This window comes from Penicillium chermesinum (genome assembly GCF_028974085.1).
Source record: "Penicillium chermesinum strain IBT 19713 chromosome Unknown utg000001l:1.0-1975020.0:1.0-1976611.0, whole genome shotgun sequence".
Lineage (NCBI taxonomy): Eukaryota > Fungi > Ascomycota > Eurotiomycetes > Eurotiales > Aspergillaceae > Penicillium > Penicillium chermesinum.
In genome coordinates, this window is record NW_026695311.1 from 1,040,721 (window position 1) to 1,068,673 (window position 27,953).

Sequence of the window (27,953 nt, forward strand, 5' to 3'; positions counted from 1 at the left end):
CTGGCGCTTTAGCTGCCCTAGGTTATCATTCTCGCACATTGTCACTCTTCAATATCACAGGTCATTCGAACGGCCAATAACGCTCGTACTCGGCCTTTTCCTCGTCAGTCTCAGCAAGTTGCTCCAACAGCTGACCCTTGACTTCGTGGAGCGCAGCTTTGCAATCATCGTATCGTTCATGCTCGATGAAACCTTTGTCTGGCCACAAATCGCCCATTCTCTCCTTGATCTCCGTGACAAGCTCAGCCCCTGCCACTGCACCATCACTATCCAGTTTAATACGCTCGAGATCTTCTCCCGAAAAGTCAAACGGGAATGGGATATTGCTGTTCAAATCCGTCCACGTGTCCTTCAGATCGACCAGAAGCGATTGGAAATGCGCCTCACCGTATTCGAACATTCGGTGGGCAAGAAATATCAGGCCATAGGCTGCCATCTTTCGGAACTCGACTACTCGATATAGATCGGGGTTTTTTGTACGCATGAGTTTCCGCCATGCAATAAACACGTTTCGAATAGCATATTCCTGCACAGCGGCAGATCGTTCTTTTGCGGAAAGACCTGAGAGATTCGGCCGTGGCGCCAAATCGAGGATCTCAGGCTCAAGGCCATCCCAGTTGAGGAAGGCTGGATCGGGATTGTGGTTGAAAAGGGGCGAAATATGGCAAGATTGCCAGTCGATGATGCCCGTAATCTTTTCGGGATTATGCGGGTCTACAAAGATGTTATCATCGTGTAAATCGTTGTGCCAGAGATAGGGCCTGGTGATAGTAGAGTCTTTTGGAATAAGGACATCGACGATTTGTTGATACCATGCTAGAGCAGTAAGTTTCTTTTCCTTGTCTGGTCTGTAGAGTTTTGGGCCATAAAATAAGACAATCTGTTTTGGCGGTTTTAAAGACTGGATAGCCTTTGTCTCTCGCGTTCCGACTTCTTCTAGATATTGTGTAAGAGAAGTCCCTATAAGATTATTAGCAGCTGCGCGAAAAAGACATAAACAAAAAAGATATAAACAACAACATACATGGCCCTTTCTTGATATCCAAAGTTAATCGGCCTGCATCAAACCAATCCCGGCCTGTAGCGGGGCCAATAACAAAACCCGAATCTCTGATAGCCTTGCCATCTTTGATATAGTAGCTGTCTGCTGGTTGTTGCTGTAGGTCTTCTGTGTAGTATAAGCTACCGTAATGCGAGAATGAAACGCTCAGCCATTGTTTCTGGAGACGTGTCATGGTAAGAAGTATTTGAAGCTTCTGGGGCAGCTTTAAGGTATCCCAGACTTGGGACAGCGGAATGCCCTCAATTTTATCCATGATAATAAATTCAGCGCCAACAGGATGCGATCCTGCTTGCGAGTTCCACGAGTGTACACGCGGAGCCGGCGTCTCAAGCACTTTTCTGGCCTACAAAATCAGTCTTGTTAGCAAGATTTGTTATAGATAGAGTTCAATATAAAGCATACAAAGTCCATAGTAGCGACCTCACTAGCCGTGGTAAAGTGTGGGACGCCAGCATTCGGGTTAGGCACCTTGGCTATGACTTCTCGGCCATCATCCATAGACATAAAAAATGCTTTGTTGAACATGCCGTCGGGGTACTTCTTGATGGAAACGCATCGAGAGGCGCCCACAGAGTCTGCTGCGACTCGTGCGAGCCTATTCATATCGAACCTGATCTCTCGCTTTCGAAGGTTCTCTGCCTCATCCACAATAAAGCGGCCACGCGTGAATTTGAAGAATTCATCATGAGAATTCCAGTCTGATCGGGATTAATAATATGTTGAACTGCGCTCAAATGGTGTTCACCTTTCTGAGAAGAGCCCATGTTGGTGGGACGGTGGTCATATGATAACGTTGGAGCTTTCGAAATCGAGCGACAGTGATGCTTTTGGCTTGGTATTATCCTTTGGAGATAGAACCAAAGACGCGTGGATGGGTGTCGGTACATATTGCAGGAAGCGTAATCCTGTGTTGGTGCCTACCTTCCAGAAAATCACTTGGCACTCGATCACAGGAACATCAGATTGCCGAGGAAATCAAGAAGCAAAAAATAAGATCCACCCATCGAATGCCGCTTTGCTATGCATGATGATGATACAGGTGTTGTGGAGAACAATAAGTAGTGGCCCCTGGATCCTCTATAGAGGACCAGCACGTGACCATATTGGGACTCGCGAGTCGAGTAACTAACTAGGTTAATAGTCATAATGTTTTTTATATAAGGAACCTGCTGTATAAATAGTCCGTGCCTGTTATTCTAGATCCATCAGAGTTATATATTCTTTCTTTCTATACTGTATTTTATAGATCCTCTTCTACAGCTCTAATTCATCATGTGAAAGAAGTGACAAAAGAATTGAGCGCACTTGCGCGCCACAATGGATATCTCAACATTATTTACAGGATTTTGGTTCGGAGTACGGATTCTAGCAAAGTTCCTCCCTCAAAGTCAATCACAGTACCGAATGGGGTAATAAAATACTTCTTCCTAAACGCGAAGCCCAAGGCCATCCTCCAAGCGATCCAGCAACGAATTTCCCGACACTGACGAGATAGCGGGCGAAGCAGGTCGATCAGGTCGCTCAAGTTGCTCAGGTTGCGCAGATTGCTCCGGCTGCTCGGTTTCAGCTGGCGCAAAGCTAGTTGGCGAGTACACGCTGTCAGCGTCCGGAGCCTCGACCTTCTCATCCTCGCTGGTAAGCGGCGAAGGGGAACGCGGCGCTTCCAGGGGAGCGGGGATAGTATCGACGTGGCCGTGCTCCAGCGCCACAGCCGCAGTTTCGGCAGGCGAAGAGAGGACCAGACCGGGGATGGACACAGCCGCACCGGCAGAGGGTGCTTCAACAGTAGCTGTTTGTGCAGGATTGTTGCGAGGGCGGAAGTTGTGGCGTGGAGCGTTGCGGTCGTGGGCAGAGCTAATAGCTGCGTTCATAGCCTCGCGCTGGTCGCTTGTGTTCTGGTGGTTGGAGGACAGATCCTTGAGCAATGCGTTTGGCTTGGAATTCTTCTTCTTCTTCCTTTGATTGACGGGCTGAGCCGGCATGCTTCTTTTGGGGCCGGCGTCGTCAGGACCGTCATACTGTTGACTTGGAATCTGGGGGGCTGATTGGAGATCCATGACCAGTGCATTGGCCTCCGCACTGAGGTCATCCTGCATGGCTTGCTTTTGTTTTTTGCTTGGGACTGGAGGGGCTAAGGCTTCCCGTTCTTTCTTCTCGGCCTTGCGAGCCTTCTTGCGTGCTTTCTTTGCTTCTTTCAGTGCAGCTTTTTCTTCAGGCGAAGGTGCAGGCTTGTTCTTGTTCTTCCTATCCTTTTTGCGTGACGAAGCTGGGTTGCTGTTGCTGTTGCTGTTGTTGGGTTGTTGTGGGGGTAGAAGTGGTGTTCCACCACCGATGTCAGAATCCTCCGAGTCATGTATTTCTGGCTCGTCAGGCTTCTCAGGGCTGATGTCCAGATCTAAGATGTTGCCGCCGCTATCCGCAAGTCGCTCGTTCCACACGCGTAGGACCTTGGAGACGTCGTCGTGACGCGCCAGGACGTGAAGACGCCCGAGTACCTTCGCAAATAAATCCGACTCATCAATAGTGGCGTCGTTCGTGAATTCAGGGATCTCCAGAATATTGTACGGTTCGCTAATAGCCTTGAGTTTGCTATCGTCGATAAGAACGGTGTTGGTCTGATCCCACTGCCCCACGGTCTTTGATGCGGAAACCGCAGCGATCTGCTTTGCCAACTTCTTGCGGGCAAATTTGCCCCCGGGCTTTCCACCTGTCTCGATTGGCTTGTTGCCCGGATACCGTGATCTGATCACCGGGTCTTCCCACACCTTATGCAGCTCTTTGTACACTTGGAGCTTCGAGTTATACTGCCGGGGCGTAAGGCCGAATTTCTCTCGGTCCCAACGTGCCACGAGCTTCCGTTTGCCTGTTGCGGGGAATAACTCATCACATACTGCGTTGCAGGTCGCGGGCTTAGAACTCGTCCAGATCATCACCGAATAGTTGCTTGTCAGCTTGTCCAGGAAGTGGTCCAGACCGGCGCGTCGGGTGTAGGAAGGGGGGAGCTTTTTATGTTTCCGAAGAATCAAAGTTCCGTTTAGGTCAAGAATGACCAGAAGTGGTCTGGGTTGGCAGGGTCGAGGCGGCTGTAACGACTGTTCCAAGTACGTGGACTTGGGATCAGGCGCTTGCACTACCGGTGTAACTGACCTCTTTCTTTGCGGACCCAGACTCGTAGCAACGACGTGTTGTATGGGGGTGCCTCCAACCCACCCACGGAATTCATCAAAGGGTGAGATGGTAGCATCGGGTTCATGTCTGGCGACACGTGCGAGTAGGAAGGCGAGAAGAATGGAGGGTTAACATAGGCCGGCGGGTGGTAATCTGTCGCCGGGTTGATATTGGCTGGATTCCAGAAAGGCGCATTCGCATTGAAAGTGCTCAGTATCGGAGCTCCTGGAGGTGCTGGAGATTGTATGAATCCTGGACTCGGTCGCTTGAAGTCCTGTGGATACGGGCTGAATTGGTTGTTATACGGTAACTGAGGATTCGGCCCTGGGAGAGAACTACGAGTCACAGGCCCATACACACTACCTGGAGGAGAGTATCCACTGTAGCCATTCCGCGGGGCATTCGGCCACGAGCTTTGGCGTTCCGCACCACGCTCCACCGGCGCGTAATAGAGCCGCGAACTGTAAACCGGAGGCTCAGAGGCAGCACTGTAAGCTTGCGACTCAAGCCTCCTCCTTTTACCGTCCCCAGGACGCGACACTTTGGCAGATTCTCGAGGCTCGGGCTCGGAGGAAAGACGCTTCGAGGGTAAACGTGCGGGAGGCGAGTTGCTAGATGAGACAAACATTGGCAACATGCTATGAGATGATATGGAAGACATATACCTACTCGAAGGATTTGTAGACACCCAGTCTCGAGCGTATGAAGGAAGCCCACCGCGAAGCCCAAGGCGAGCAAGGCATGTGGAACCTGCGACCTGATGAGTTGCAGAAAAAACGTTCTAATCAGCGTTATCGTCTCACCGCCTTGGCAGTAATCTTATTTTTCACTCTGTGTTTCAATCTCGACACAAAACATCCAACATGGCAATTCAAGACATGCTGAACCGCCGTGTGCGGGCAAGGCCTGCTGACGAGGACTCTTACTCTGAGGCCTCTGACGCCGAGGCTGCCTCCCAGGACGAGCGTGGCCGGGCTTCCGACTCCAACACCGAAGATATCGAATCGCAAGACGTACGATCTACTCTTCCCCCACCTTACAAGTACAGAAACTAACCAGTAATCCAGTCAGATGAAGGCTCGGAGCAGGACAGCGAAGAAGGAGACGAAGAAGAACTTGCTTCCGAAGATGAGGACGAGGACGAGGACGAGGACATCCAAGCCTCACTGAGCAACATCTCATTCGGAGCCCTCGCCAAAGCCCAGGCCTCCGTGGGCCCGAAGAAACGCAAAGAAAGAGCCACCAAAGAAAGCACAGAGACCACCGTGTCTCCAATCGAGGAAATCCGCGCTCGCATCCGCGAAGCCCGTGAGCAGAAACAAGAAGGCAAACCAAAAGCAGCCAGCAAAAGCGAGCAAAAGCCCGCCCGCCCCTCCAAGCACGCGCCGATGGAGATGTCCTCCAAGTATGCCGTTTCTCGCAAGCGCACCGTCATCGAACCGCCCGCCGCCCCCAAAGCGCGAGACCCGCGGTTCGACGCCGCAGTGATGGGGCACAGTGGCGCGGGGCGGTACTCGGAGGGCACGAGCAAGGCGTATGCATTCTTAGATGAGTATCGGGCGCAGGAGCTGAAGGAGTTGAAGGAGCAGTACCGGAGGACAAAGAATGCGCAGCAGAAGGAAGAGCTGAAGAAGCAGATCCGGTCTGAGACGGACCGGATGAAGGCGCTGGAGAACAAGAAGCGGGAGCGGGAAATTATTTCTGAGCATAAAAAGCGTGAGAAGCAGCTGCTGCGGGAGGGCAAGAAGAGTACGCCTTACTTCTTGAAGAGGTCTGATCTCAAGAAGCAGGTTCTGGAGAAGAAGTATGAGGGCATGAAGTCGAGGGATCGGGCAAAGGCGCTGGAAAGACGGCGCAAGAAGATTGCGTCCAAGGAGAGGAAGGATATGCCCATGGAGCGTCGGGGAACAAGTGACGATGGGCCTCCGGTCGATAGGGGCAAGAGGAGACGGCTGGATTGATCTGTAGATACCCATTTTGTTTCGAAGTAAATGTTTTCCAATTTATTATCATACAGGACTTTTTTCTTTGCACGGGAAACGGTTCGCAAGTGATCAATGCCCAATCACTACATTAGATTCCTAACTCGGGAAGACCAGTCAGAGCCGGCCGAAAACTCGAGAAACCCATTTAATGCTAAAGCTCCAAAAGTAGTATGCAGAAGATAAGGTATATAGTAAAAAGCAAAGATTCCACCCAAACGCCACTGCATTAACATCGAGATGCAAGGTTCACAAGCGCAAATATTTTCCAGGAGCCAGAGGCTCGCCACTGTCGTACCGTGGATCAAAAATGAGATATAAACATCAGTATCATATATAGAATGGCCCGTTCATGGAAGACCGGCTAAGAGGGCCATAGCTAGGAAAGAAAAACTCTTTCGAGTAGAAGATTTTGTCGCTGCGGATTTTAGACAGGGCGATAGAGGTGGAGACTGAATCGCTGTCCTATTCTGTCTTTCCACAGAGAGCGGGTTGCCACTGCAACCCTTGACATGGCTTGGAAGCCGCCTTCATTAGGCCAGGGGCTTCAAGTCCATGCACGATGGTATTATTAGAAGTAATGGCAAAATGTGCTTCAAGAGTGAAACAGATCCCACGCTCGGGCACACAGGCCCAGGAATTCCTCCTTTTTCTTCCGCTGAGTTTCAGGCGAGTCCCGACCCGCGCCAAATGGACCATAGAAGGTGGAGTTGGGACCCGGTTGGGTAGCAGGATTGGGGCGATAATGAGGGTCAGGTTGACGGCCCAGGGGCGGGCTGCCATTGTCATTCTCATACTCACTGCGCGGGCGGCGACGCGCGGTGACTTCGGCGGTGTGTAGCATCGCAGCATGCGCCGCATGGGCTGCACCTTCACTGGCCAAGGGGGCCGTTTTGGGGGCCATATGCATCGTTTGAGGGGATGGCGGGGTGGGTGGCTGGTGACCGCCATAGTGAACGATGCGAGGCAGCAGCTCCTCGCGGCCGCCGGACAATTCTTGGACTGCTTCTTCAGCAGATCGGTACTCACGAGGCCGGCTCTGAGACTGGCCTGGAAGGCCGGGGGAAGGCATGGGCGCAAGATTAGACTGTGACGAGTTGGTACTGGAGGCATTTACGTACAGCCCTTGACGGGCATCACGGTCGCGACCCAGCGATTCAGATCCAAAGACATCCGAGAGAGGGGGAGGCGATTATTCGTCTGGTTGGCGGGGACTTGGTGCATATGCGAGGTTGAGCCGAGGGTGGGACTCTGGTTGACAACATGGCGGGTTAGAGGCTGGGGTTGATATCGGCCGGTGAAGGTTTGGTTGAGCGGCGCCGACTGCACGACGCGCTCATTGGCGAATTGTGAGGCGGATGGAGGCACAATCGAGAGACCTGGCGGCGGTCGTCGCTTGGAAGACTTGGGCATGTTCATAAACCCCGCCTCGGACGGCTTGACGCCATCCGGGCCATCATTCTTCGCTGATTTCTGAAGTCGCGACTCGATGATCGACCGTTGCTGATCCCGGACGGAAAGACTGCGCTGAAGCTGTTCCCGCATCGCCGGGTCGTGAGTTTGGAAGCCCGGCGACAAGCACGCCATACCCAGGTCCTGCATTCTGACGCCATCGCGAGCAGTCATGGGTCCTCCGGGCGGGCGAACAGTAAGACCACTCGACGATGGCAGGCTGGTGGATAAGTCTAACTTGCGTGGTCGGGGACGAGACTGGATCTTAGGTGATGAAGCTGGCTCCTTTTTCACCGTGATCCTCAGGGGCAGTGCTGCTTTGCGACCCGCGCATGACGTTAGCATATCTGGGACTGGTGCCCCGAACAGCACCACTTACGGAGACGAGAGGTTCTTGGGAGATTCCTTTGCTGAATCATCCTGAGGATTCCGAGGCGGCGAAGAATTCACCGGGGCCAAGGTCGGACAGTTCTTGGGGCTGCGATCGCGGTTGGTATGCGGCGAAGACAACGAGGCTGCAGGCGCAGAAGCCACTGCCGTAGACATGGCGGGTTGGATGTTGTCCTCTTTTTTATAGATATATTTCTCTTATTTCCTGTCCTCCAGAAAGCCTCCCGAGGGCGATTATAAGGCGAGCATGAACGAGCGGGAGGACTCAGACACTATGACGGCTCTGACGCAAGTTCCAACCTGAGGTCTTGTACACGGGCGAATACAGGACAAAGAAGGGAAGAAGAAGGTTGGAAAGGCCAGATGGGAGGGGAATGGAGGGGACGGTTAGGCGGCAAACCCAGAAAAACCAAGATTACAAGTTCAAAGAACCAACAGCACCCCAAAAGATCCAAAGACCAGGCCCAGAAGCGAGAAGCGAGGACGAGTAGAGTTTAACTAAAGAGGAAAGGAGAAGGGGGGGAAAGTGGAGAGTTTCGGATGAAATTCATGGTTCTCCAGGGGCTCAGGATGATAGGGATGCCACCACCAACACGACCAGGGCCAGGGACATGGTTCGTCAAGATCAGCCGAGGCCACAATTTGCGGGTACAAGAGGTTTCGTGGTGGAGCAGGGGCTCCCACACCATCTACGCCCGGGCGTATCAGCTTGCTCGGCCTGAGACACCAGTGGTTTCTGTTTCCATCGCATAGAGGACACACTCCTGAAACCAGGGAGTCTACGGGACGAGTCATGGAAGCGCCCAGTCCTACTCCTGCTGCGCTAACTGACAATGTCCTCGACTGCGGGCAGTACAAGTAACCTCCATTCCACGACGCCATGAGTCCATAATTTGGCCCCTATAACTAAGCCTATGAGTTTACAAATCCACTACGGAGTACGGAGTAGGCTCATTCCAATTAATATGAGGAGGTCAGATTTTTCAGCGGGGTTTCACGTCTCAATAGTTTCGTTTTGAAGGCCCCGACCCACTCGGCCCCCAATTATCGATCGGCATCCCACGGGGTTCACATCGTGGCCTTTGCGGCGCTTACAGCAACATGGCCTGTGGCTCCCTCCATCGATAGTCTGTGACGGGCAGGGTGAGACTGCATGAACCCACAGAGCCTGACAGGGAGGCTTGAGACATGCGGTTTTTCTTGCACAGAGGTCACAGCAGAGACAGGATAGGTCCAGCCATGGCTTCCCCCACCCCTTCCTGTGGATCACAATGCAAACCCAAATGTCAATGCCCGGCTGCATTTACCGCTAGCTCGCTCATGCAGAAGACCTGATTTCATTGCTCTTCGGGGCCACTGATTGGCTGCAAGTCACGGTCTCAGCTCCGCATAAGGGAGGTGTTCGTCAAGGAGGCCCAAGCCTATAGGATGGGAAGAACGTCCCAGCCGATCTCAGAAAGAATCGCCGTATACTCCGTATTGTGGGCACTTTTCGAAGGCTGCTCAAGCATGGACTTAAGATGGAGGCTCCGCTGACATGGTGGCTGCAAAGAATGGCCGTGCTTATTGGAGCTCCGCGATGGGGCAATCTTAAGAATCCAATAGTGCCGGGGCCAGAGTGGTTCGTATCCGTCTGCTCCACCACAGTCATTGGCTGACCGGGGAGCTTTTGACTGCTCTGGCCCTTTGCAAAGTAGCGGAAGCAATAGTCCTGCTCCGAGTAGATTAAAGCTGTGCATGGATCTTCGATCTGTCAAACTTTTTTTCTTTTTTTCCATTCCTGACAACTTCCCCGCTATCAGCCACGGAGTCCGCATTGCGCTGCTGCACTCGAGTCACTTCGTCACCCGTCACCCCGTCACCTACTTCGGGACCACTTTGCAGAATTATGTAGGCTGATTTTTTTTGAACTAGGGTTTGTATGACGTGATAGGTTATCCCAAGAGGGGCGCTGCTGGGTGTCTGAGTGGCTCAGACATTCGAGGGCTGGACCCTTTGCGGGATGAGACTAGGGGGTCTGGTCTGATTCCTTTTAGAGTTGCGTCCTCCGTAAATGCCACGGCATACGGCGAATCAAAATTTAAGTGTATGCGTTGTGTGTATAATCATGTCTAAGAGCTCGGCCAGGAAGTCTCCATATCCCTTACACAGTGTATGCTCGTGAAGCTCTGTCAAGCCAGCTGCCCTAACTAAACCGTTGACCCTGTCAACGGCAGCAGACCAGCTGTTCCTGCTGTGAGACGCCATCTTCCAATCGCCCGCTACACAGCATTATGACTCCTGCACAACATATCAGTTTTGCATGGTCGCGAAAATGACAAGACATTTCAATCTCCTAAAAAAGTATAATCCAGGAATGATGTTTATCAACGCTGAGCTGGAGTCGAAGTTCAATATATCCGTCCCAAAATAGAAGGCGGTGGATCGCTATCGATAACCCACTTTTTTTCTTTCGGGGTCTGCAGTTGAACGTCATTCTATTTCTGCGAATCCACGTTCTTCTGGTGCCAGCTGGATCGGGAAGTGGCAGAATACCTAATCCTCACACGAAATCATCACTATACGCCCCGATCAATCGCAACCGACCCACCAATTCTTCACGAATACCTCTCGCCATGCCAGGCTCCGTCCACTCAGACTCCCAAGACCAGTCTATGGTCGACGCGGGACAAGAACAGCCGGAGGTCCCTATCCAGTTGGACGAGAAGCGCATTGTAGTGGTATGTAACATAAAGAGACTGCAATCTCTGTTTTCCATTAGTACGAAAGCTAACTTCATCGCATAGCTTCCGGGCGCCGACGAACACAACGCTTCCTTCCAATTTGAGAACGAGGGCCACACACTCGGCAATGCCCTGCGCTACGCTATTATGAAGAAGTATGATTTGGAAAATCTCGGTCTCCAACCTGTGCTGTACTGACTTTTGCTAGCGCCGAGGTCGAATTCTGCGGTTATACTATCCCCCATCCTTCCGACCCTAAGATGCACCTTCGCATTCAGACTACCGGTGGGTTTTATTGATGATTGGATTTGGAAGTTCAGCTATGGGCATTTGTGTGCTGACGTCAATACAGACCAGACTACTGCCTTAGCCGCCCTCGAGAAGGGCTTCAGTGACCTGATGGACCTGTGTGACGTTGTCACTGAGAAGTTCACAGAGAGCCGGGATCGGTTCAACGAGGAGAGCAGCAATCGCATGCAAGTTTGAGCGAGGATCGCTAGTTGCATTATGTCATGATACACATGACAAGAAAGGCGTTCTGGTTTGGTTTGAAAAAGCTATCGTTTCTGGGATATAAGGACTCACCTTGAAGTAGTGTATAGAAATGCGTACATATTTGGATCAAAAGCCAATGATCGCCAATTTAGAATGGCCATTTTAGCCAGGGAAGATCAATTCCGCTGAAACTTGAAGCAATAAGAACCAAGAATATTCATTATTCCGACGTGGTCAAGGCATATCGCCGGGCATTATGCCCTTACTCCTCCGGTGTGTCACGGAAAAGCATCCCAGTAAAAGCGTCAGGAACCGAACCCCCAACAGCAGGCGTCCTATCCACAATACCCCTAATCTCCAACTCCTCCGCATCCGTAAGCGTGACGTCAAGCGCCCCCATATTATCCTCGAGGTACTTAATCTGCCTCGTGCCGGGAATCGGAAAGATATCATCTCCCTGCTTCAACAACCAAGCAAGCGCCAACTGCGACAAGCTGCAACCCTTCCGATCAGCAACGACCTTAATCTGGGCCGCCAAGCTCGCATTAGCCTGCTTCGCCCCATCCTGAAATTGCGGCATCATCTTCTCGCGGACATCCGCCTCGGCTCCAATCGCCTTGCCCTGGCTGAACGCGGAGCTCAACAAGCCTCGGCCTAGCGGCATTGCGCAGACAACTGCGATGCCGAGCTCGCGACATGTAGCTAGGGCGTCGGTTCCTTCGGGTCCTTCGATCAAGCGCTCGAAGAGCGAGTAACCGGGCTGGTAGGCGGCGATAGGCGCTATTTTGGCGGCGCGCCGGATAGTGCTGGAGGATACGCACGAAAGGCCGATGTGCTTGATTTTACCCTCGCTGGTTGAAGTGAGCCCTCGATTCTGCCAGTGGTCATGTAGGTGGGGTTTACGTACGCTTGTAGCTCGACGAGAGCGCGCATGGTCTTCTCGATTGGGGTGACTTTGTCTACGTTGTGGACGTAGTCTGTAGGGGCGTTAGTATGATGGATTGAGGGAGATCTCTGAGCATTGAAACGTACACAGGCCAAGGTGGTCGATTCCGAGGGTCTCCAAGGTCAAGTAGCAGGCCTTCTTGGTGTATGCGGCTGAGGTATCGATCTCCAATGTCGGACTACCGCGTACGTATCCGAACTTGGATGCGAGGAAGATCTGGTCGCGTTTTCCGGTCCTCTTGAACCATTGCGCCAGGAGCTCTTCGTTGTCACCATAAAAGCTGTTGAACTGTCAGAGATGCTCGTTTGACATGCTGTCGTGTGGAACACTTAATCGGCGGTGTCCCAGAAGGTTGCCTCAATTTCGACGGCGCGGTCAAGCAGGGCGAAACGCTTATCATCTTCGATCGGAGCTCCGTAAGATGGAGAGGTCATAACCATCATACCATATCCAATGGCGGGGACCAATGGACCATTCTTGCCTAAGCGCCGGGGGTTTGTGAACTTGGATGCCATTTTGTGTCTAAAGTGATCTGAGTACAGTTCTGAAGTCAGCCATGATGTGGACGACACCCTCTTTATATCTCTCGCAAATGCCTCTTCTGCCGCTTACATCCCAAATCCCGTCCATGATTCCAAGTGACTCTAGACAAAAAGGTAGAAGAATAATAAACTCGGGTATGAGTGGATGGCTAAGAAGATTAGTTATGCAGATCCAGAAGGGATTTCCGAACAGACCAATGGCCTTCTTCTGGCGACTTGGGACGCATGTGTCATGTTATTACGCTTATGGGTGACTAGTCATTTCTCCTCTATCACTCGGCCAAAAATATACTCCATCAATATGCTCTGGCTACTTGTTCTAACCCAATTAGCCTTCAGCCCGAGATACTTTCCCAAATTCCGAACTGGCGAACCACACCATTTGAAAACAAACGTCCCCGCAGCCCCACACAAGCCCCAAGTAAGACGAGCCTCGTTATGACCGCATCGACGTTTTGACAATGAGCGCTTCATGCGCTCGACGTACCCTTAGGCAAATGAATATGTATTCGAAAAATGGCTGCCGCACCTGCAAGTAAGTCTGCCCGTCGACCCTGAGCATAAACGAAATCTAGCAGAACTAAAAGTCAGTAGGATCCGCAAGATCAAATGCGATGAAGGGAAAACCGTCCTGCCACCGCTGTGTATCAACAGGACGTAGATGTGATGACTACACTCTATGGACGGGCAATAGGACGGTAAAGCAGACTAAGAATGCTATGCCCCACGATGTCACTATCCCGCATTTGATCAGCGCGCTTTGTCGTTCAGCAAGCGTGGAGGAGAAGCAGTATCTCGATTGGTTCAAGATCCGCACTGTAACCAAGCTACCGGGCTCTTTCATGTCCGAATTCTGGTCAATGCTACTCCTCCAGGCCAGTGTCACTCAGCCGGCGATTATGCATGCCAGCCTTGCGTTGAGTGCCGTGCACAAGCTCGATGCGACGGATGTAAGGCCCGAGGATAGGCCTTTGATGGCGCAGTTTGCGGTTCGGAATTATGTTGAAGCATTGGGATACTTGAAGGCCCACTTTCGAAAGATGGACATGGAGTCTTGCCAGGTCATTCTAATTGCGTGTGTGGTTTTTGTCTCGTTGGAGTGTCTACGGGGCCACATCGCGTCCACGCAAGCGGCGTTGGCAGCGCGTAAGGTGGCTGAGCTCGAAGGGGGGGGGGTTTCTATGATAGCTTTGACTTGCCAGAATCTGATTTGACGGGCTGTCAGGGCGCGCCGGCTTATTGTGGGCCGAGGCTACCTGAGTCTCATCGAATAAGTGACGTCGAAATGGTATTATCTGGGAATCCCACACAAGAGATGTCGATCTGCAGGAGGAGGTTGAGAGACGGGCAGACCAAAAGTTGCTTAGCTACGTATTGTGCTACTTCTCAATCTTGGAGGGAAGATGACCATGTCAAGGGTTTTGTGTGCAGACGCACAGCTTATTGATGGTCATGCTCTCGCGTTATTCATAAAGATTAGATATCACACAATTATTATCTAGGTATCACTTATCGTACATGGATCTGTCCCCCTTGAGCACTAGACCGTGGCCTCCTCAAAGATTGAAGCTCAACGTCATTAATATCCATATCGGGAATCATATTTGAGTTCGTCTGGCTGAGGCTTTGGTCTTTATCGGTGTTCCGCGATAGCATGGCCCATTCACTCTGGATACTCGATTCCCGCCTTTGTTCCCTGCTAGAGAAGACTCGAGGCCTGAATCTACCAGCTGAGCTCGGAGCTTCGGCTCCTGAACTGGCAAGAGACGAGAAAATCCTCTTCAATGTCCTGGTAATCACCCTATAAAGGAACGGTATATTGGCGCAGATTATACCACCGAGGGTCTCGAATACAGATAGGATGCCGAGAGGCACTCCCGCCCCTAATCTCGTTAGAATATGTCACATTCTTCTTGGGGGACTGGGATTTACATGTGAAGTCGGATGATCCTTGGGAAACGACCACGGTGAGACGGGCAATGCTCACGCCGCAAGCCCTAACAATTATCAGTACTGGTATGTGTCAGACGACGGAGGGAAATGTACAGGATCCCTATAGTAAAAACACCCGCAACCTCAAACTTCCGCTTGCGCGTAACATGCAAGCTAAATATCACCGGCAATGGAAGCAGAAAAATCCAGATGTCAGTGACGAGATTGGTGATGTTGGTGAAGTAGGAGAAAGCGACCAGATTCAGACAGCTGCCGGGCAGTGCTGTGTTCCAGACCTTTTCGACCGGGATACATTGCAGACCGAGTCCGATCTCCATCGCTGCCAGCCACAGGACTATGAAGACTGCGGTGGCGATTACAACACGGCGGAAAACGACTGTACTGAATATGCGGTAGTACAGAGCTAGAATGGCGAGCTTGATACTTGCGATTGCCCAGTCGTACAGGTGGCTGAAAATGTAGTCGCCCTATGCGGGTTAGGTGGAGCTCGGGCATTTGGACCGAGGGAAGCATGACTTACCCTGAGGAAGGACTCAATTTCATGAGGAGAAAGGGCAGCTTCGTGGCGGCCATAGCCATAGGGTGGGCCTGGTGTTCCAAACGCTGTTAAGCTGGTTTGGCGGGTATGCATTCTTGGGCTAGATTGACGTACCATATACTAGCCCGCTTATGGCTAACGTTATTGAGACTGCCTGTACAACATTAGATCCTGAGACGTCACGAAAACATCCTACTGTTCCTAGTGCACACCGTAGCAAAAATGATCATGTAGTCGTCGAACGACATAGAAATCTTCGACGAAGGGCGCAGCTTAATAAAGAGCCGCAGGCCAGTAAATAACAGCATTATAGGAATCGGGATTGAATAGCACACGTTCACGGTCGTCGTGCGCGACTCACTGAGGTCGACATTAGACTCCATCGCGGGAGGTCTAATTCTCGTAATCGCTACGACTGCCGTGAAGACAGGCAGAAGGCACCTGGTCTTCCAGCCGGAATGAAGGGCGGCGTTGATCAAGGGTATCACGTCCGGAAAAACAACAGCCGGTCCTTTTTGGGCATATTGCATGCCACCCAAACATTTAAGTCATGAGATGCTTCCAGTCGATCTCTCGCTTGATCGAAAGTAATTGGGACGGGTATATGTAAGACACAGGATATTTGCCCAGGTGCGCGTTGTACTTTGCCCGTTTCGCAGCGAATCTTCAGCCGGCACTGATAAGCAAATGCCTTGGGCCCCCCACAAATATGCATATGTAATGGAGGGTACCGGATCCATGGACCTTATTGCCGACTTCACTGCGCAAGGCAAACGTTGCTTACGTTCTGATAGGACAAAGCAGGTGTGCAGACTGCGCTAGCATTGTTATTGAAATCCGGGCGGCGCTACTGCACCAACGGGTGCTTCGGCCCCAAAGTTGTAGCCCATAGATTAGATTCCTAATCTTGGCAGTGGGTAAGGGTTGCATTCAATTTCAGCTATAACCCTTAGAATCCACCCCCGAATCCACAAGTAGCTTAAATTCCCTTTGGGATCTATCTCACATCACGGCCCGATCAACACTCGGCTTGTCCCGATGATGGACGACTCGGAGATGGAGGAATGATTCCTATATCAAGGGAGAATTAACCCCTGTGCGGAGCACTCAATACTGAGGGCCAACCAGACCTAGACGCAAATAGGCCCGTATTTCACGTGCCTCAGGCGTTCCAAGCGGTTCGAAGCCGTGGCTCTCCGGAGTGCCCCCTTCTCTTTGTGCAGGGCGCCTGGGCTCACCCAGGCTAAGATCGACACAACCAGTCTTTCGCCAGTCCACACCACCTTTTTATTTTTTTTTTTGCGCTCTTCCCTCTGGTTTTCCTTACCACCTGTCCTGCAGCTACTGCATGTGAGGCGGCTATCATGAGGGTTGCGGCTGAAATCCGTACCCTGGCCCTCCTGCTTGTCCCAGCCGCCCTTGCTAGGTCGCCGGTCGTGGACCTGGGATACGCCAGGTACCAAGGCACTTACAATAGCACGTTCGACCTGAACATTTTCAAAGGGTGGGACTAACGTGACCAACCCTGGCCACCCGTCACACCTTGCTTATTCTTAATTAGGATTCGATATGCAGCTCCCCCCCGTGGGCCAGTTGCGATGGCAAGCCCCGCAGGCTCCCGCTGTCAACGCCAGCGCCATTCAACTTGCCACGGATCAGCCCCCGCTATGTCCTCAGTCCGGCGGCGCCAAGCTACCTGAAGTTTATGGCTTTAATTCAGCCCTTGGCGATGAGGATTGTCTTTATTTAAATGTTTATGCGCCACCGGGGGCCAAAGACCTTCCGGTCCTGCTCTGGATCCGTAAGTCGAGGTACCACATTGCACGGTGAAATTTGGAACTGAGCCTTGTGATAGACGGCGGAGGGTATGGGATGTTCGGTGCGATCTACGACCCGAGTGATTGGATTAACACCAGCGATAATGGCTTTATCGCCGTGATGATCCAGTATAGACTGGGCGCCTTTGGCTTTTTGGCTTCTGAGGACGTGCACGATCACGGTGCTACAAATGCGGGCTTGCTTGATATGCGCTTTGCCCTCAAGTGGGTGCAAGACCATATTGGCCAGTTCGGGGGTGACCCGACCAACGTCACAGTTGGCGGTGAATCTTCAGGCGCGGGGGGTGCGATGTACCAAGCGCTGGCTTATGGAGGCCGTGAAAATCACTTATTTAATAATGTGCGTTTGGGTGAAAACACCCCCGCAAGGTATGGGGCTTCTGCATAGACTGACTTTTCTAGATAATCGCTGCCAGTCCGTACAGTCCACCTGTGTACAAGTACGACGACATTGTGCCTACAAAACACTACCAGGAGTTTGCAAGGCTAGCTGGTTGTTCTGATGAATCGGGTTCATCTAAATCTGCAGTTTTCGACTGCCTTGTCAAGGCTGACACCGACAAATTACAATACGCCAGCGGGAATGTTTCGACTTCTGGTGCATGGGGAACCTTCGCTTTCCTCCCAGTGATTGATGGGGACTTCATCCAAGAACTGCCATCGAAGCAGCTTCTGAGGAAGAAAGTCAGCGGTAAACGGATTCTTTCCGGTGTAAGTGACCCCACGGTGCCTCGTGTTGCCAAGTTGGAATGCAGTGCTAACTTCGGCAGAACAATGCTAATGACGGGGTCCCGTTGAGTCCTCCGTACATCAATAGTACAGAAGGATTTCTAGATTATGTCAAATCAACGTTTCCTCGCCTCCCACTATTTGAGACGGCCATCCTTCTTGATATCTATGGAACGAAGGGATCCAATCCAGAAAACGATGGCCCGCGTTACGATACACTTGGTGACCAGGGCCCTACAGCTCTGAACCAATCGGAAATGGCAACCGGACTCCAGCAGACCGTCTTCGACATTTTCGCCGAAACAACCTTTTCTTGCCCTTCATATTGGTTGGCAGATGCCTTCTCGGGCCATTACGCCAAAGAAAGCTGGAAGTACCAATATTCCGTAACCCCTGCGTACCACGGCGCAGATTTGACCGCATACTTCTCTGTCGGAGCAGATACACCCACCAGAGGATTCATGCACGCATTCCAAAAGATCTGGAGCAACTTTATCATTCATAATACGCCAGTTATTGCTGTCAAAGACGCTAAAGCCGGTTGCGAGAATGCTACTGTACCAGAAGATGACGACGGATTGATTTCATGGCCTGTGTGGGACGAAGCTTTCCCGGTGTTGATGAGCCTGAACACAACGGGCGGGAGCCTTGTCTTGGACCAAGTTACTGACCTCCTCTCGTACTGGCATCGAGAAGACCCTGGGGTTGTTAATGCCTTCAAACTGGCAAATGCAGATTCTTGGGAAGGGGGTCGCGGGGGGCGTTGTGCTTTCTGGCGCAGTATTGGGCCGCATGTACCGCAATAGAATTGGGACATCACATACGACATAGAGGATACTACCAGCTGTGTATATTACTCCAAAAAAAGGGGTTAATCGAACATCATAATATTCTGGATACGATCATCTAGTATTGCAGTTGACGTTACTGGTCCACGGCAAAATGCTCAAATTCCAAGTTGTGCCGTACTCTACCCGAAAGCCAAAGTGAAGAGTCTCCTAAGAGTGATAGTCAAGCCAGACAGAACTGTTGAGAAGACAGCCCTTCAAGCTCCAGAGCCGGATAATCTGAAGCTGAATATGAAGATACACGCCTTTTGCTGATGCCGATATGAAGGCGGTCAAAGTAGCGACGGCAGTATCGTGTTCTCCGCTCGGCACAACATCAGCCCGGCTCGGCAATATCCGCTGAGCCTCAGATGTAAGTATGATGAACGCACTCGAGTCTTCGGCGACATTATGTTTAACGCTCCAAACTTAAATATCATCAAAATTCTACAGTATTGCGCCTTTTAACCGAGCTTATAAACCAAGCTCTTGGAGTTCAATTGCCCTCTAAAACCACGAAAGCGCAGCTTCTCAACTCAACTAGTACTATTTCAAATCAGATAACTCGATTAGATCCGCATTGGGACTCCCACATTCGCCATCGCTCAAACTAAACAATGACTTCCACTTCTGTAACCCGGTCCCCGCTAGACCCAGGCCTGGCCGAGGTTCACAACTCCCTTTCGGCAGATTCCCAAATCAGCACTCCAGAACAGATCGAAGCCCGCCGGAAAGACCTCGCTTTTAGATTAGAAGATGTCATCCGCGGAAAAGAAGACACAGTCGCCCACGAAGAGCGACAATTCCCGGCCCAGCAAGCCTTCTAACAGCATCAATCTTCCGCCCCAGGAATGCCCCCCAAGACGGCAAGAAGGCGCCCGGGTTCCTCCACGTCCACCCGGGCGGCTTCGTCGGCGGAAACCGCTTCATAGGCGTCGGGGGTATCCTCAGCTGGGTCGAGGTGTTCGGCGCCGTCATCGTCTCAGCGGAGTACCGTCTCGCGCCCGAGCACCCCCAGCCTGCACAGCTCGAAGATAGCTACGCTGCGCTGCTATGGTTTACCAGCCATGCCGAGGAGCTGAGCGTGGATCTGAATCACATCTTTGTCATCGGGGCTTCTGCCGGAGGCAATCTGGCTGCTGGCGTAACCCTCTTAGCGCGCGACCGCGCTGGCCCCAAAATCCGCGGCCAGTTGCTCGCCTACCCGGTTCTGGAAGAAAACTATTCAGTCAGCTCGTTTGAGCAGTATGGGAATATGGCGCCGTGGACGGCGGCGAATAGCTATGATGCCTTTGAGTATGCGCTTGGGAAGCATCGCGAGCATGCGAATGGGTATACGCTGCCACTGCGCATGAAAGATCTGACGGGGCTGCCGCCTACTTTTATTGATGTTGGCGAGGCGGATGTGGTCCGGGATGAGGATGTGAAGTATGCGTCTGAGCTGTGGAAGGCGGGTGTTTCGACAGAGCTGCATGTATGGCCGGGTGCATGGCATGGTTTCGATGTTTATATGCCTGCTGCGCCTATCAGTCAGAAGGCGGTTAAAATACGTGGCGAGTGGGTGCGCCGCTTGTTGAAGGGTCAGTGATACGATGGACGTTCTAAGCTTGTTCTTCATAAATGTACAGGGTACCCAAACTTTGAAAGAGTATTATAATGCCAAGTTACGTTGGTTATTATCTTAAACAGGCATATATTGAGTTGTTCGATCACTTGTAACACTCTTCGCAGAGGAGCGCTATGCTAACTATATAGAACACGTGATTGCCGCGTCTGGGAACTTATAAGTGTTCGCGACCCCTGGAATCATGTATAATTTGTTCGGCCAGCGCTCCAAAAGGTTCATTTCAGAAAACATGCCAAGATGTTCACTGCTTTCAGGAAATCTTTGACTCGAGTAAATTCTCGAGCTTGGCTTGCGAAATTTCTTGAACCTGTTTCTCAAACGTCAAGATCTTCCCGCCCACACCAGATAACAGAAGAGCCAGACTTTTATACTACTGGAGGCTTCCATCCCGTTTCACTTGGAGACACTTTCAACTCTGGCACATACAAAGTGTCGAGAAAACTAGGCTACGGACAGTATTCCACTGTTTGGTTAGCTAGGGATTCCAAGTGAGTGTCGACTTCCATATGTCAAACATGCAGCTTATTGAGAATTGCAGGGTTCAGAGGTATGTGGCTCTCAAAATACTAAGAGCCGATTGCTACGGAGGCTTGCATGACATCTTCGAGCGAGAAGTTCTGTCAAAATTATCCAGTATGTCTGAAAAAAGCAACCACGGGGGCCGACGCTACGTGTTGCCCCTTCTGGATCAATTCAAGCATGAAGGACCAAATGGACAATATGTATGCTTTGTGTTCGACGTGTTGGGCCACCACTTGGATTTTCAAACCGCAAAATACGAAGACGGGAGATTGCCTATTAAGGCGGTAAGAACCATAGCGCGACGGCTTTTACTAGGGTTGGACTACCTCCATGAGGAATGTGGAATCATTCATACCGGGACTACCATACGTTTCGAATAGTATCCTGCTCATAATAATGGTGCTGATCACAGTCGATATACAGATCTAAAACCTACGAATATACTACTCGAGCTGGACAATCCGGAAAAAACCATTGACGAATATCTAGCTGAGGTTCCTGCGCGGGTCACTAATGACAGTGGTGTTACAAAGCCACTCCGAGAGGTGATCAGGACACCGCTCGTCTCGGAGATGCGTGAGCCGCACGTCAGAATAGTTGACTTTGGTGTTGGTATGTATCATTCCTCTTGTCCTCTTTCTGGGCGACACTTACACTGGCTGTAGCTTCTTGGTCAGACAAGCATCTGGCGGAGATGATTCAATCTCCAGCTCTACGAGCACCAGAAGTCACGATTGGTGCCGACTGGGATTCCAAGGTTGATATCTGGAGCCTTGGTTGCCTTGTGAGTATTCAATCTATTCGGTCAAAATGCGCCGAGTCATCTTTCATCTCCTAATTTTCAATAGATCATTGAGTTTGTCCAGGGGATAGTGCCTTTCTCTGGAGTGGCATCAAAAAAAGGATCGTGGACAGTTGATGACGACCGGCTCGCAAGGACCATCGAGATACTTGGTAACTTCCCGCCTGAGCTTCTTCAGAGAGGAAGCAAGACTGCGGAATTCTTTAATGCGGATGGTATGCTTTCCTTTCCGGGACCAGAAGGGACGATATTATATTTTCCTAATTTGACTAATTCTACTTAGGTGGTCTTCGTCGAATCCCCGATCTGAAATCGACTAGCCTTGAAAGGTTAATAGATGGCGCTGAAAAGCCTTTCCTCAGACCCAAGGACATGTCTGGCGCTGAAGTCCCTGTCTTCATCGACTTCCTTCGAGGTATGCTTACGATTGACCCGACGTCTCGAAAGCCGGCCTCCGAACTACTGCAGCACGATTGGCTTAAAATGTAACTCCTCCGAAACTCAACTGGTCATCTCATTGCCACTTTTTATAAGGAATACAGAACTTATCCCAAGTTGACCGTAGTCTTCGCAAGGTTTCTCTTATATTGTTTCAAAGAGACATGTTCCGATCCGGGAGTCAAGCCGCATGCTGGCTGATCGCACGATGAGTTGGCAGCTTGGGGGCCGGGCGCTTAATCGAACTCCAAACTACCATCCCATATCGACTGAAACATTCAATGCTGGATTTCTGTAACTAATGAGGAGTGATTATAAATGGACTATAACCTTTTGAGAATCCCCCTGGCTGCCTTGTTTTCTATACTGCAGAGCGCCACACTATCATTGGCCAAGGCTGATCGCGGTGATGTACTAGCATACGAGGCGCAGCGGGGCTGAGAACCCTGCCACTTTCCCACTGAGCGGTAAATACGAATGCCCTCCCACACGAGAGGGTTCTATTCCATCTCAAGTGCAGTTCCCAGGTTACCACCCGAGAGGCGCCAAAATGGATGGACTGAGTGGCGCCGCGAGTGTGATAGCAGTCATCTCGTTAGCCGTCCAGCTCGGCTCTGGCGCCCACACTCTTTACCAATTCCTAGAGACAATTTCCGATGCCCCTGCCGAGCTACATCGCTTGCAGAGCACTCTTTCTCAGATCAAAGCCATCGCATTCGGTATCCAAAACGCCCTCGAGTATCAGAGACGAATCCATGGCGATGGGGTCCCGGTCGCAGGTGATATCCTGAACTCGCTCGTCAGTTGCGAAGAAAGAGTCCAGCAAATCACCGATATCGTCAATAAGGCGGATGGCACCCACCGGGGGCTAACCGGGGTATCTCGAAAGTGGGCGCGGTTCAAAGTCGCCTTGAAGAAGGAAAGAGTTCAGGAGCTCGAGCAACAGCTTGGAAATTCTCTCCAGGTTTTGAATGTGCTAATGACGACGAACCTCATGTAAGGATTCTTCACTGGGGAAAGCAGCACCGTGGTAAAATACTAATTATGGTTATTTAAGGATCTCTAATGCTCAGACAACAATGTTTCTCATAGATAGGCTTGACGTCCAACCCCATCAGCAACGAAACCACATATCAATTCCATTGAAATCTGCGGTTCCAATGCCCAAACCTCGGGCTAGGGCATTGACAGAGTTTTCATCCGATGATGGCCTCCGAAAACGAAACGCTGACTCGCGTGAAGAATATTATGAGCGTGATGTGACTTATAGGAAGATTGGATGGCGGGTCTTGGGCTATTTCACTACCGAATCAACGAAGACACGAAAGCTTATCTTGGATGGAAACCATGTTCATGAACAACATAACTCTAAAGTGACATACATAATATCTCCTGCGTTTCTCTCATGGTCGCTTGAGCTTTGCATCCGAAGACTCGGCTACTGCTCACCACAGGCGTCTCTGACAATACAGCATCGCTTGTCACACGAAACCTCTCACAAATTGGAGCGGATCATCCCATCTGATGATCTATTTCAGTTACAACAACTATATAGCTCAGGCGAGCTTTCTCCACACATGGACGAAAGCTCCATTAACCGTGTGGCTAGTATCGTGGGCTGTGCTCTAGTATGTACATGCTAGAGGTGTTTTGAACCCTAATCTGTGTCAGCTAATCCCACGCCTATCTATAAAGATCAAATCCGGGTCCGAGTTTAATATTAATTCAGCAGCGCTGTTTTTCCTCCAACAAAATGCAAAATTTACATTCGCGAATTTCAGGTTTTGGTAAGTCACTTGAGACTTCAAAAGTTTCAAGCCAACGACAGCATTTTGACCTCTGCTTTTAGGGCCTCTCTTTTCCTAACTATAGACTGCTTCCCTCTTCTGCTTGCCTCTCCCCCTATAGACTGCATGTCCTCCAGAGGAATCAACTTCGAGGGATTTCTTGAATTGATGATTGACCGAGTAGAGGACGATCCTTCAAGTTGGCTTGTGCATGAACTTTACGAAATATTCTCGCTTCCCGCTCCTGCTTACTACTTTGAGAAAGTTGAATTCATAACTTTGAGCCTTCTCCAAAAAACATGCCTTCCATATTCCGAGTACCTCGGATCCTCATTATGGATCATGGGCCCTTCAGTTGCCCGACCCGCAATGATCGGAGGCACTGCAAGGGGCCAATGGCAAGAAGACCTCACATGCGGCAAAACACACCCCTTCATGCTAAGGCTTATAAAGATGGGAGCGGATCTGCATTACATTGGCCCCACTGGCCAATCAATCTTCGAACGGCTTCTCTCACATGCTGTGGCGGGTAATGAAGTTGTGATGATGTCGGCTTGGCTCAACCTTCTCCAACAATGTGACATTGATTTGCAAGACTACTGGGTGCAAGAAATGACTCATAGCGACGGCAAGGTCTTGGAGCTGTCATGTGTCTACAATATATTCTATGCTTGCTGGCCGACACGAATCATCAAATACGAACGTGGCAGGGACGGGCAAGCTTTACCTTCACCTACGGTCCAACGATACGTGGATCCAGCCAGTTCTGCGACTCTTCTTCTTGAAGAATTCAACTTTGCACCAGATTTGGTGTTGAGGTGGGGTCTGCATTGCTGGGCGTTCAAAGACTTGCTCAGATATTGCGAATCTATACCATCCAAACTACTAGGCTTTCTGTCGGAACAGCCAATACAAAAGTTCTTTACATACTTGGCGAAGATCCATTCAGACGAACACTCGACGGATGAGACTCTTGTCGATTCCACGGATACTGCTAGAAGAGTGCGGGAAATTACCATTGATTCTTTGCATCTATGCCCCTGCGATGTTGCTGGCAATTACTTTGATCTATGGCCATTCTCTGGCCGCATACATACAATATGTAGGGCCAAGAGCTCGGCCAGGGGTCAATCTTGTGATAGAGTACAGGGTGCATGCACATTTCATACGTGTACCTTTAATCATGAGAGATTTGAAAGAAAGCAGGCCAAGAAGAAGTCGAAAAGACGCAGGCGAGAAGGACAAATGGTTGGTGGGCTGAATATCCCGGGTGCGTGGATTGACTGAATTTGATACTCAGAAGAACTCCAGGGCTTGTGCAAATGATGATCATGGAGAAACCGAATGATTTAGCGATCTACTCAGACAATATGTACACGTTATGTCTCCTTCAATGGCGCTGGTCCGCCACAAGTCGGCATTGATAAAGGGAAAGAAAACGATAGACGGGTGAAGCAACATTCTTCTCAATTGCGGCCTTCCAAGAATCCGGAGATGAAGTTGCGCGGTAGCCGTGCGCCAGGGTCCTCCTCTGGGCGGAAGTATTTCATAACATGAGAGAGTTGCTTCCAGTAGTTAAGGGTTTCCTAGAAGACAGTCAGTACCAAGTTCAGAATACACGAAATTAGAGAGAAGCTTCGGATCCATCCCAAAGATAAGATCGTGAAAGTCAGGCAATGCCTAATACAGGGCGTCCCATTGGCCAACTCTTCCATGATCGTCCCCGCGAATAGACCCACAACCAAATATCCAAACTGACCTGGAACTCGGCATGGCTCTGGTAGAGTAGGACATCGACAACGTTCAACTGATTGACATAACGGTGCTTTTCAAACTCCTGGCGGATCTTGGTTCGGATGGCTGATACGGGCATGTTCAGAGAGTACATGGTCTGGATCTCCGGGGACTGTAGTTTGGGCAACATCGCAGATTAGTCTTCCATCTTCTTCCATGTTGGACTTCCAACCGCATTCCAGTTGTGAAAGGCAACAGTCTCCGGCGATTGCTCGGGTGGGGATATGGGGTCTCGGGGTTAACTGACCGCGCGCAGCCACTCGCGGTACGACTTGAGGACACGGAATTGGGCATCCCTCCAGTTAACGGCTAAAGAAACGACGGTTAGCGATCGGGTGATCTTCAAGGGCTCCAATTAAGTATAGGACACCGAAGGTGGGCGATCGGAAGACATCCGGGATCGAAGGGAGAGACGTACAGGAACGCGTCCGCTGAGCGAGGTAGGTGGGGTTGATGGTCATGATTGCAAACCGCTCAGCATGCACCAATTTGAGGAAGGGTCGGTCTCTGGGGGAGGGAGAGTTGAAAGAATTGGAGGTCGCTGGAGAGCTCACTAGTGGGTTTGGAGGTTTCGCATGAGGTTGGTCATCCCCCCCGGGCAGTAGTTCACCGCCTTCCCCTTCGAAAATTTTCCGTCGATTTTTTGGGTTTTGGCCGCGTCGACTGAACAATTTCTCAAAAGTCGCATACGACCTAATATTTCTTGCAAAGGTTGTTCTTGCGCTTGAGAGCTCTGCAGTCTGTGCAGCTACTTCAAATCCAAAGAAGTTGCCTGACATCTCATTCCGCACCGCAAAACACTTTGTCGCCATCTGCGCATTTTATCGGAACCACCGATTCTCAAGAGCTCAACAAACACAACAATGGCACCGACCAAAGGCTCTGCCAAAGGCGCCTCTTCTGGAGGTGGATCATCTTCTAAGCCCTTGTCCTCAGGCTCGCGCGTGAGCAAATCCAGCAAGAATAATGTGAAGCGACCTCCGCCAAAAGAAGTCAAGAACAAGGCTCGCACGGAGCGGGAAAATCTTTCGAAGAAAAAGAAGCGTGTCTATAGCGAGGCAGAGCTGAATCTCCCTGAATTAAACACAATCACACCAGTTGGCGTTGTGAAACCCAAGGGCAAGAAGAAGGGAAAGACCTTTGTGGACGATAAGGTACGTTACTATGCGCCTCAGGCCCGGTGCTTAAAAGCTAATTAGGTATTGTTTATAGGAGGGTATGATGACCATTCTCGCTATGGTCAACGCGGAGAAGGAGGGCCAGATCGAGTCAAAGATGATGAAGGCGCGCCAACTTGAGGAAATCCGAGAGGCCCGGAAGAAGGAAATGGAAGCGCGCCAGGCGGAGAAGAAATCAAAGCTTGAGGCTGCTAAGGACTCAATTCGCAACAAGAAGAAGGGTAAGGGCGTTGACAAGTCGGAACCTGCAACAAACGGGTCGGCAAAGTCGAAGCCCAAGCGCAAAAGTGTTGCATTCGCATAAAGGATGCATTGTCATGCAGCCAGATAAGGGTCGGCGTTTGGGAGGTCATTTTTACATGTCATCAAAATACCATGGACAGCGTTAAAATAAGGTATTGTTTCATCTTTCGCCTTTTGGAAACAGTGAAACTTTCTTGCCGTTACTCATTATCGGCGTCCCCTAGGGTCCTCTACTACAAGCAATCTCAATGTAACCTGTAACGGCATCTATTCACGTACCGATGGCTGTGAGGCACAGCTTCCATCTTTCTGTATAACGGGTCGCTTCCCGATATCATCGGCCCACTTTCCAACAGCTGGGAACTCATTCAAGTCAATATCCAACGCGCTCAAGTACACTTCGGACCAAAGGTGGACCACTGGCAATGTCAGCAAGGGTATCAATGCCCTTGCAAGATGAAGGCTTTCATTCAGTCACAATTCGAGGACCGATTACAGAAGCTCAGTCTCGTTCGTGAATTGCTCGATGGCATGGTCAGGGCGTGTATCAGCCAGGAGACGGAATGGCGTGCTTGGCCTGCCAGAACTTAATAAGTTGAACCGATTCTCTGTGAGTCGAAGCTTGTATTGGTCCCAGTCCAACTATCTAAAACATCAGCCATGAAAGCCGTGTCAATGTGTTCACTGGCATGTATCTCTGGGGCATGGCTGACTTTGCGGTCAAAGTTGTTCCTGTCGACTAAGTGAAGTAAGACGGCACCGCTTCCCAAGACTCGTTGCGTACCATGGACGGTAACGGGAAGACAGCCATTGGGGTCGATGTGAAGATATCAGCCGTATCGAGAAAAATCAGACTATGGCTAGAGTTATAGTAAAATCATGATTCACATACTACTCCTGTTAAACTTTGTTCCTG

General features: G+C 50.8%; 16 protein-coding genes across 16 annotated transcripts; 9 read left to right on the forward strand and 7 right to left on the reverse strand.

Moving 5' to 3' along the window:
* Nucleotides 1–61: 61 nt before the first annotated feature.
* N7468_000404 (phosphotransferase family protein) lies at nucleotides 62–1,827 on the reverse strand (the record flags this gene model as incomplete). The annotated part of the gene is made up of 4 exons (XM_058469701.1): nucleotides 62–960; nucleotides 1,025–1,406; nucleotides 1,466–1,761; nucleotides 1,809–1,827. 4 exons carry the CDS (start codon nucleotides 1,825–1,827, stop codon nucleotides 62–64), a joined length of 1,596 nt encoding a protein of 531 aa, XP_058335732.1.
* A 663-nt stretch (nucleotides 1,828–2,490) lies between these two features.
* Nucleotides 2,491–4,868, reverse strand: N7468_000405 (NIF domain protein; the record flags this gene model as incomplete). The annotated part of the gene is made up of 2 exons (XM_058469702.1): nucleotides 2,491–4,123; nucleotides 4,198–4,868. The coding sequence occupies 2 exons, from the start codon at nucleotides 4,866–4,868 to the stop codon at nucleotides 2,491–2,493; spliced, it is 2,304 nt and encodes a 767-aa protein (XP_058335733.1).
* Nucleotides 4,869–5,094: 226 nt separating this feature from the next.
* On the forward strand, nucleotides 5,095–6,192 carry rrp36 (putative pre-rRNA processing protein; the record flags this gene model as incomplete). The annotated part of the gene is made up of 2 exons (XM_058469703.1): nucleotides 5,095–5,244; nucleotides 5,299–6,192. 2 exons carry the CDS (start codon nucleotides 5,095–5,097, stop codon nucleotides 6,190–6,192), a joined length of 1,044 nt encoding a protein of 347 aa, XP_058335734.1.
* Nucleotides 6,193–6,808: 616 nt separating this feature from the next.
* N7468_000407 (uncharacterized protein) lies at nucleotides 6,809–8,211 on the reverse strand (the record flags this gene model as incomplete). Its single annotated transcript, XM_058469704.1, has 3 exons — nucleotides 6,809–7,263; nucleotides 7,335–7,966; nucleotides 8,045–8,211. The coding sequence occupies 3 exons, from the start codon at nucleotides 8,209–8,211 to the stop codon at nucleotides 6,809–6,811; spliced, it is 1,254 nt and encodes a 417-aa protein (XP_058335735.1).
* Nucleotides 8,212–10,670: 2,459 nt separating this feature from the next.
* Nucleotides 10,671–11,264, forward strand: N7468_000408 (DNA-directed RNA polymerase core subunit RPC19; the record flags this gene model as incomplete). Its single annotated transcript, XM_058469705.1, has 4 exons — nucleotides 10,671–10,775; nucleotides 10,842–10,933; nucleotides 10,987–11,063; nucleotides 11,131–11,264. The coding sequence occupies 4 exons, from the start codon at nucleotides 10,671–10,673 to the stop codon at nucleotides 11,262–11,264; spliced, it is 408 nt and encodes a 135-aa protein (XP_058335736.1).
* A 271-nt stretch (nucleotides 11,265–11,535) lies between these two features.
* N7468_000409 (putative aldo-keto reductase (AKR13)) lies at nucleotides 11,536–12,734 on the reverse strand (the record flags this gene model as incomplete). Its single annotated transcript, XM_058469706.1, has 3 exons — nucleotides 11,536–12,226; nucleotides 12,308–12,477; nucleotides 12,588–12,734. 3 exons carry the CDS (start codon nucleotides 12,732–12,734, stop codon nucleotides 11,536–11,538), a joined length of 1,008 nt encoding a protein of 335 aa, XP_058335737.1.
* A 641-nt stretch (nucleotides 12,735–13,375) lies between these two features.
* Nucleotides 13,376–13,975, forward strand: N7468_000410 (uncharacterized protein; the record flags this gene model as incomplete). Its single annotated transcript, XM_058469707.1, has 1 exon — nucleotides 13,376–13,975. The coding sequence occupies one exon, from the start codon at nucleotides 13,376–13,378 to the stop codon at nucleotides 13,973–13,975; it is 600 nt and encodes a 199-aa protein (XP_058335738.1).
* A 295-nt stretch (nucleotides 13,976–14,270) lies between these two features.
* Nucleotides 14,271–15,635, reverse strand: N7468_000411 (uncharacterized protein; the record flags this gene model as incomplete). The annotated part of the gene is made up of 6 exons (XM_058469708.1): nucleotides 14,271–14,644; nucleotides 14,694–14,758; nucleotides 14,808–15,181; nucleotides 15,235–15,317; nucleotides 15,367–15,406; nucleotides 15,465–15,635. 6 exons carry the CDS (start codon nucleotides 15,633–15,635, stop codon nucleotides 14,271–14,273), a joined length of 1,107 nt encoding a protein of 368 aa, XP_058335739.1.
* Nucleotides 15,636–16,821: 1,186 nt separating this feature from the next.
* Nucleotides 16,822–18,625, forward strand: N7468_000412 (putative carboxylesterase; the record flags this gene model as incomplete). Its single annotated transcript, XM_058469709.1, has 4 exons — nucleotides 16,822–17,053; nucleotides 17,108–17,430; nucleotides 17,493–17,801; nucleotides 17,861–18,625. 4 exons carry the CDS (start codon nucleotides 16,822–16,824, stop codon nucleotides 18,623–18,625), a joined length of 1,629 nt encoding a protein of 542 aa, XP_058335740.1.
* A 638-nt stretch (nucleotides 18,626–19,263) lies between these two features.
* Nucleotides 19,264–20,234, forward strand: N7468_000413 (alpha/beta hydrolase; the record flags this gene model as incomplete). Its single annotated transcript, XM_058469710.1, has 2 exons — nucleotides 19,264–19,428; nucleotides 19,521–20,234. 2 exons carry the CDS (start codon nucleotides 19,264–19,266, stop codon nucleotides 20,232–20,234), a joined length of 879 nt encoding a protein of 292 aa, XP_058335741.1.
* Nucleotides 20,235–20,908: 674 nt separating this feature from the next.
* Nucleotides 20,909–22,086, forward strand: N7468_000414 (uncharacterized protein; the record flags this gene model as incomplete). The annotated part of the gene is made up of 5 exons (XM_058469711.1): nucleotides 20,909–21,079; nucleotides 21,176–21,407; nucleotides 21,461–21,579; nucleotides 21,644–21,812; nucleotides 21,881–22,086. 5 exons carry the CDS (start codon nucleotides 20,909–20,911, stop codon nucleotides 22,084–22,086), a joined length of 897 nt encoding a protein of 298 aa, XP_058335742.1.
* Nucleotides 22,087–22,585: 499 nt separating this feature from the next.
* Nucleotides 22,586–23,035, forward strand: N7468_000415 (uncharacterized protein; the record flags this gene model as incomplete). The annotated part of the gene is made up of 1 exon (XM_058469712.1): nucleotides 22,586–23,035. The coding sequence occupies one exon, from the start codon at nucleotides 22,586–22,588 to the stop codon at nucleotides 23,033–23,035; it is 450 nt and encodes a 149-aa protein (XP_058335743.1).
* Nucleotides 23,036–23,948: 913 nt separating this feature from the next.
* Nucleotides 23,949–25,109, forward strand: N7468_000416 (uncharacterized protein; the record flags this gene model as incomplete). The annotated part of the gene is made up of 1 exon (XM_058469713.1): nucleotides 23,949–25,109. The coding sequence occupies one exon, from the start codon at nucleotides 23,949–23,951 to the stop codon at nucleotides 25,107–25,109; it is 1,161 nt and encodes a 386-aa protein (XP_058335744.1).
* A 179-nt stretch (nucleotides 25,110–25,288) lies between these two features.
* On the reverse strand, nucleotides 25,289–26,077 carry N7468_000417 (NADH dehydrogenase [ubiquinone] 1 alpha subcomplex subunit 6; the record flags this gene model as incomplete). Its single annotated transcript, XM_058469714.1, has 4 exons — nucleotides 25,289–25,408; nucleotides 25,582–25,728; nucleotides 25,864–25,925; nucleotides 26,035–26,077. 4 exons carry the CDS (start codon nucleotides 26,075–26,077, stop codon nucleotides 25,289–25,291), a joined length of 372 nt encoding a protein of 123 aa, XP_058335745.1.
* A 402-nt stretch (nucleotides 26,078–26,479) lies between these two features.
* Nucleotides 26,480–27,098, forward strand: loc1 (the record flags this gene model as incomplete). The annotated part of the gene is made up of 2 exons (XM_058469715.1): nucleotides 26,480–26,770; nucleotides 26,829–27,098. The coding sequence occupies 2 exons, from the start codon at nucleotides 26,480–26,482 to the stop codon at nucleotides 27,096–27,098; spliced, it is 561 nt and encodes a 186-aa protein (XP_058335746.1).
* Nucleotides 27,099–27,304: 206 nt separating this feature from the next.
* On the reverse strand, nucleotides 27,305–27,807 carry N7468_000419 (uncharacterized protein; the record flags this gene model as incomplete). The annotated part of the gene is made up of 3 exons (XM_058469716.1): nucleotides 27,305–27,456; nucleotides 27,516–27,614; nucleotides 27,681–27,807. The coding sequence occupies 3 exons, from the start codon at nucleotides 27,805–27,807 to the stop codon at nucleotides 27,305–27,307; spliced, it is 378 nt and encodes a 125-aa protein (XP_058335747.1).
* Between the last annotated feature and the right edge of the window lie 146 nt (nucleotides 27,808–27,953).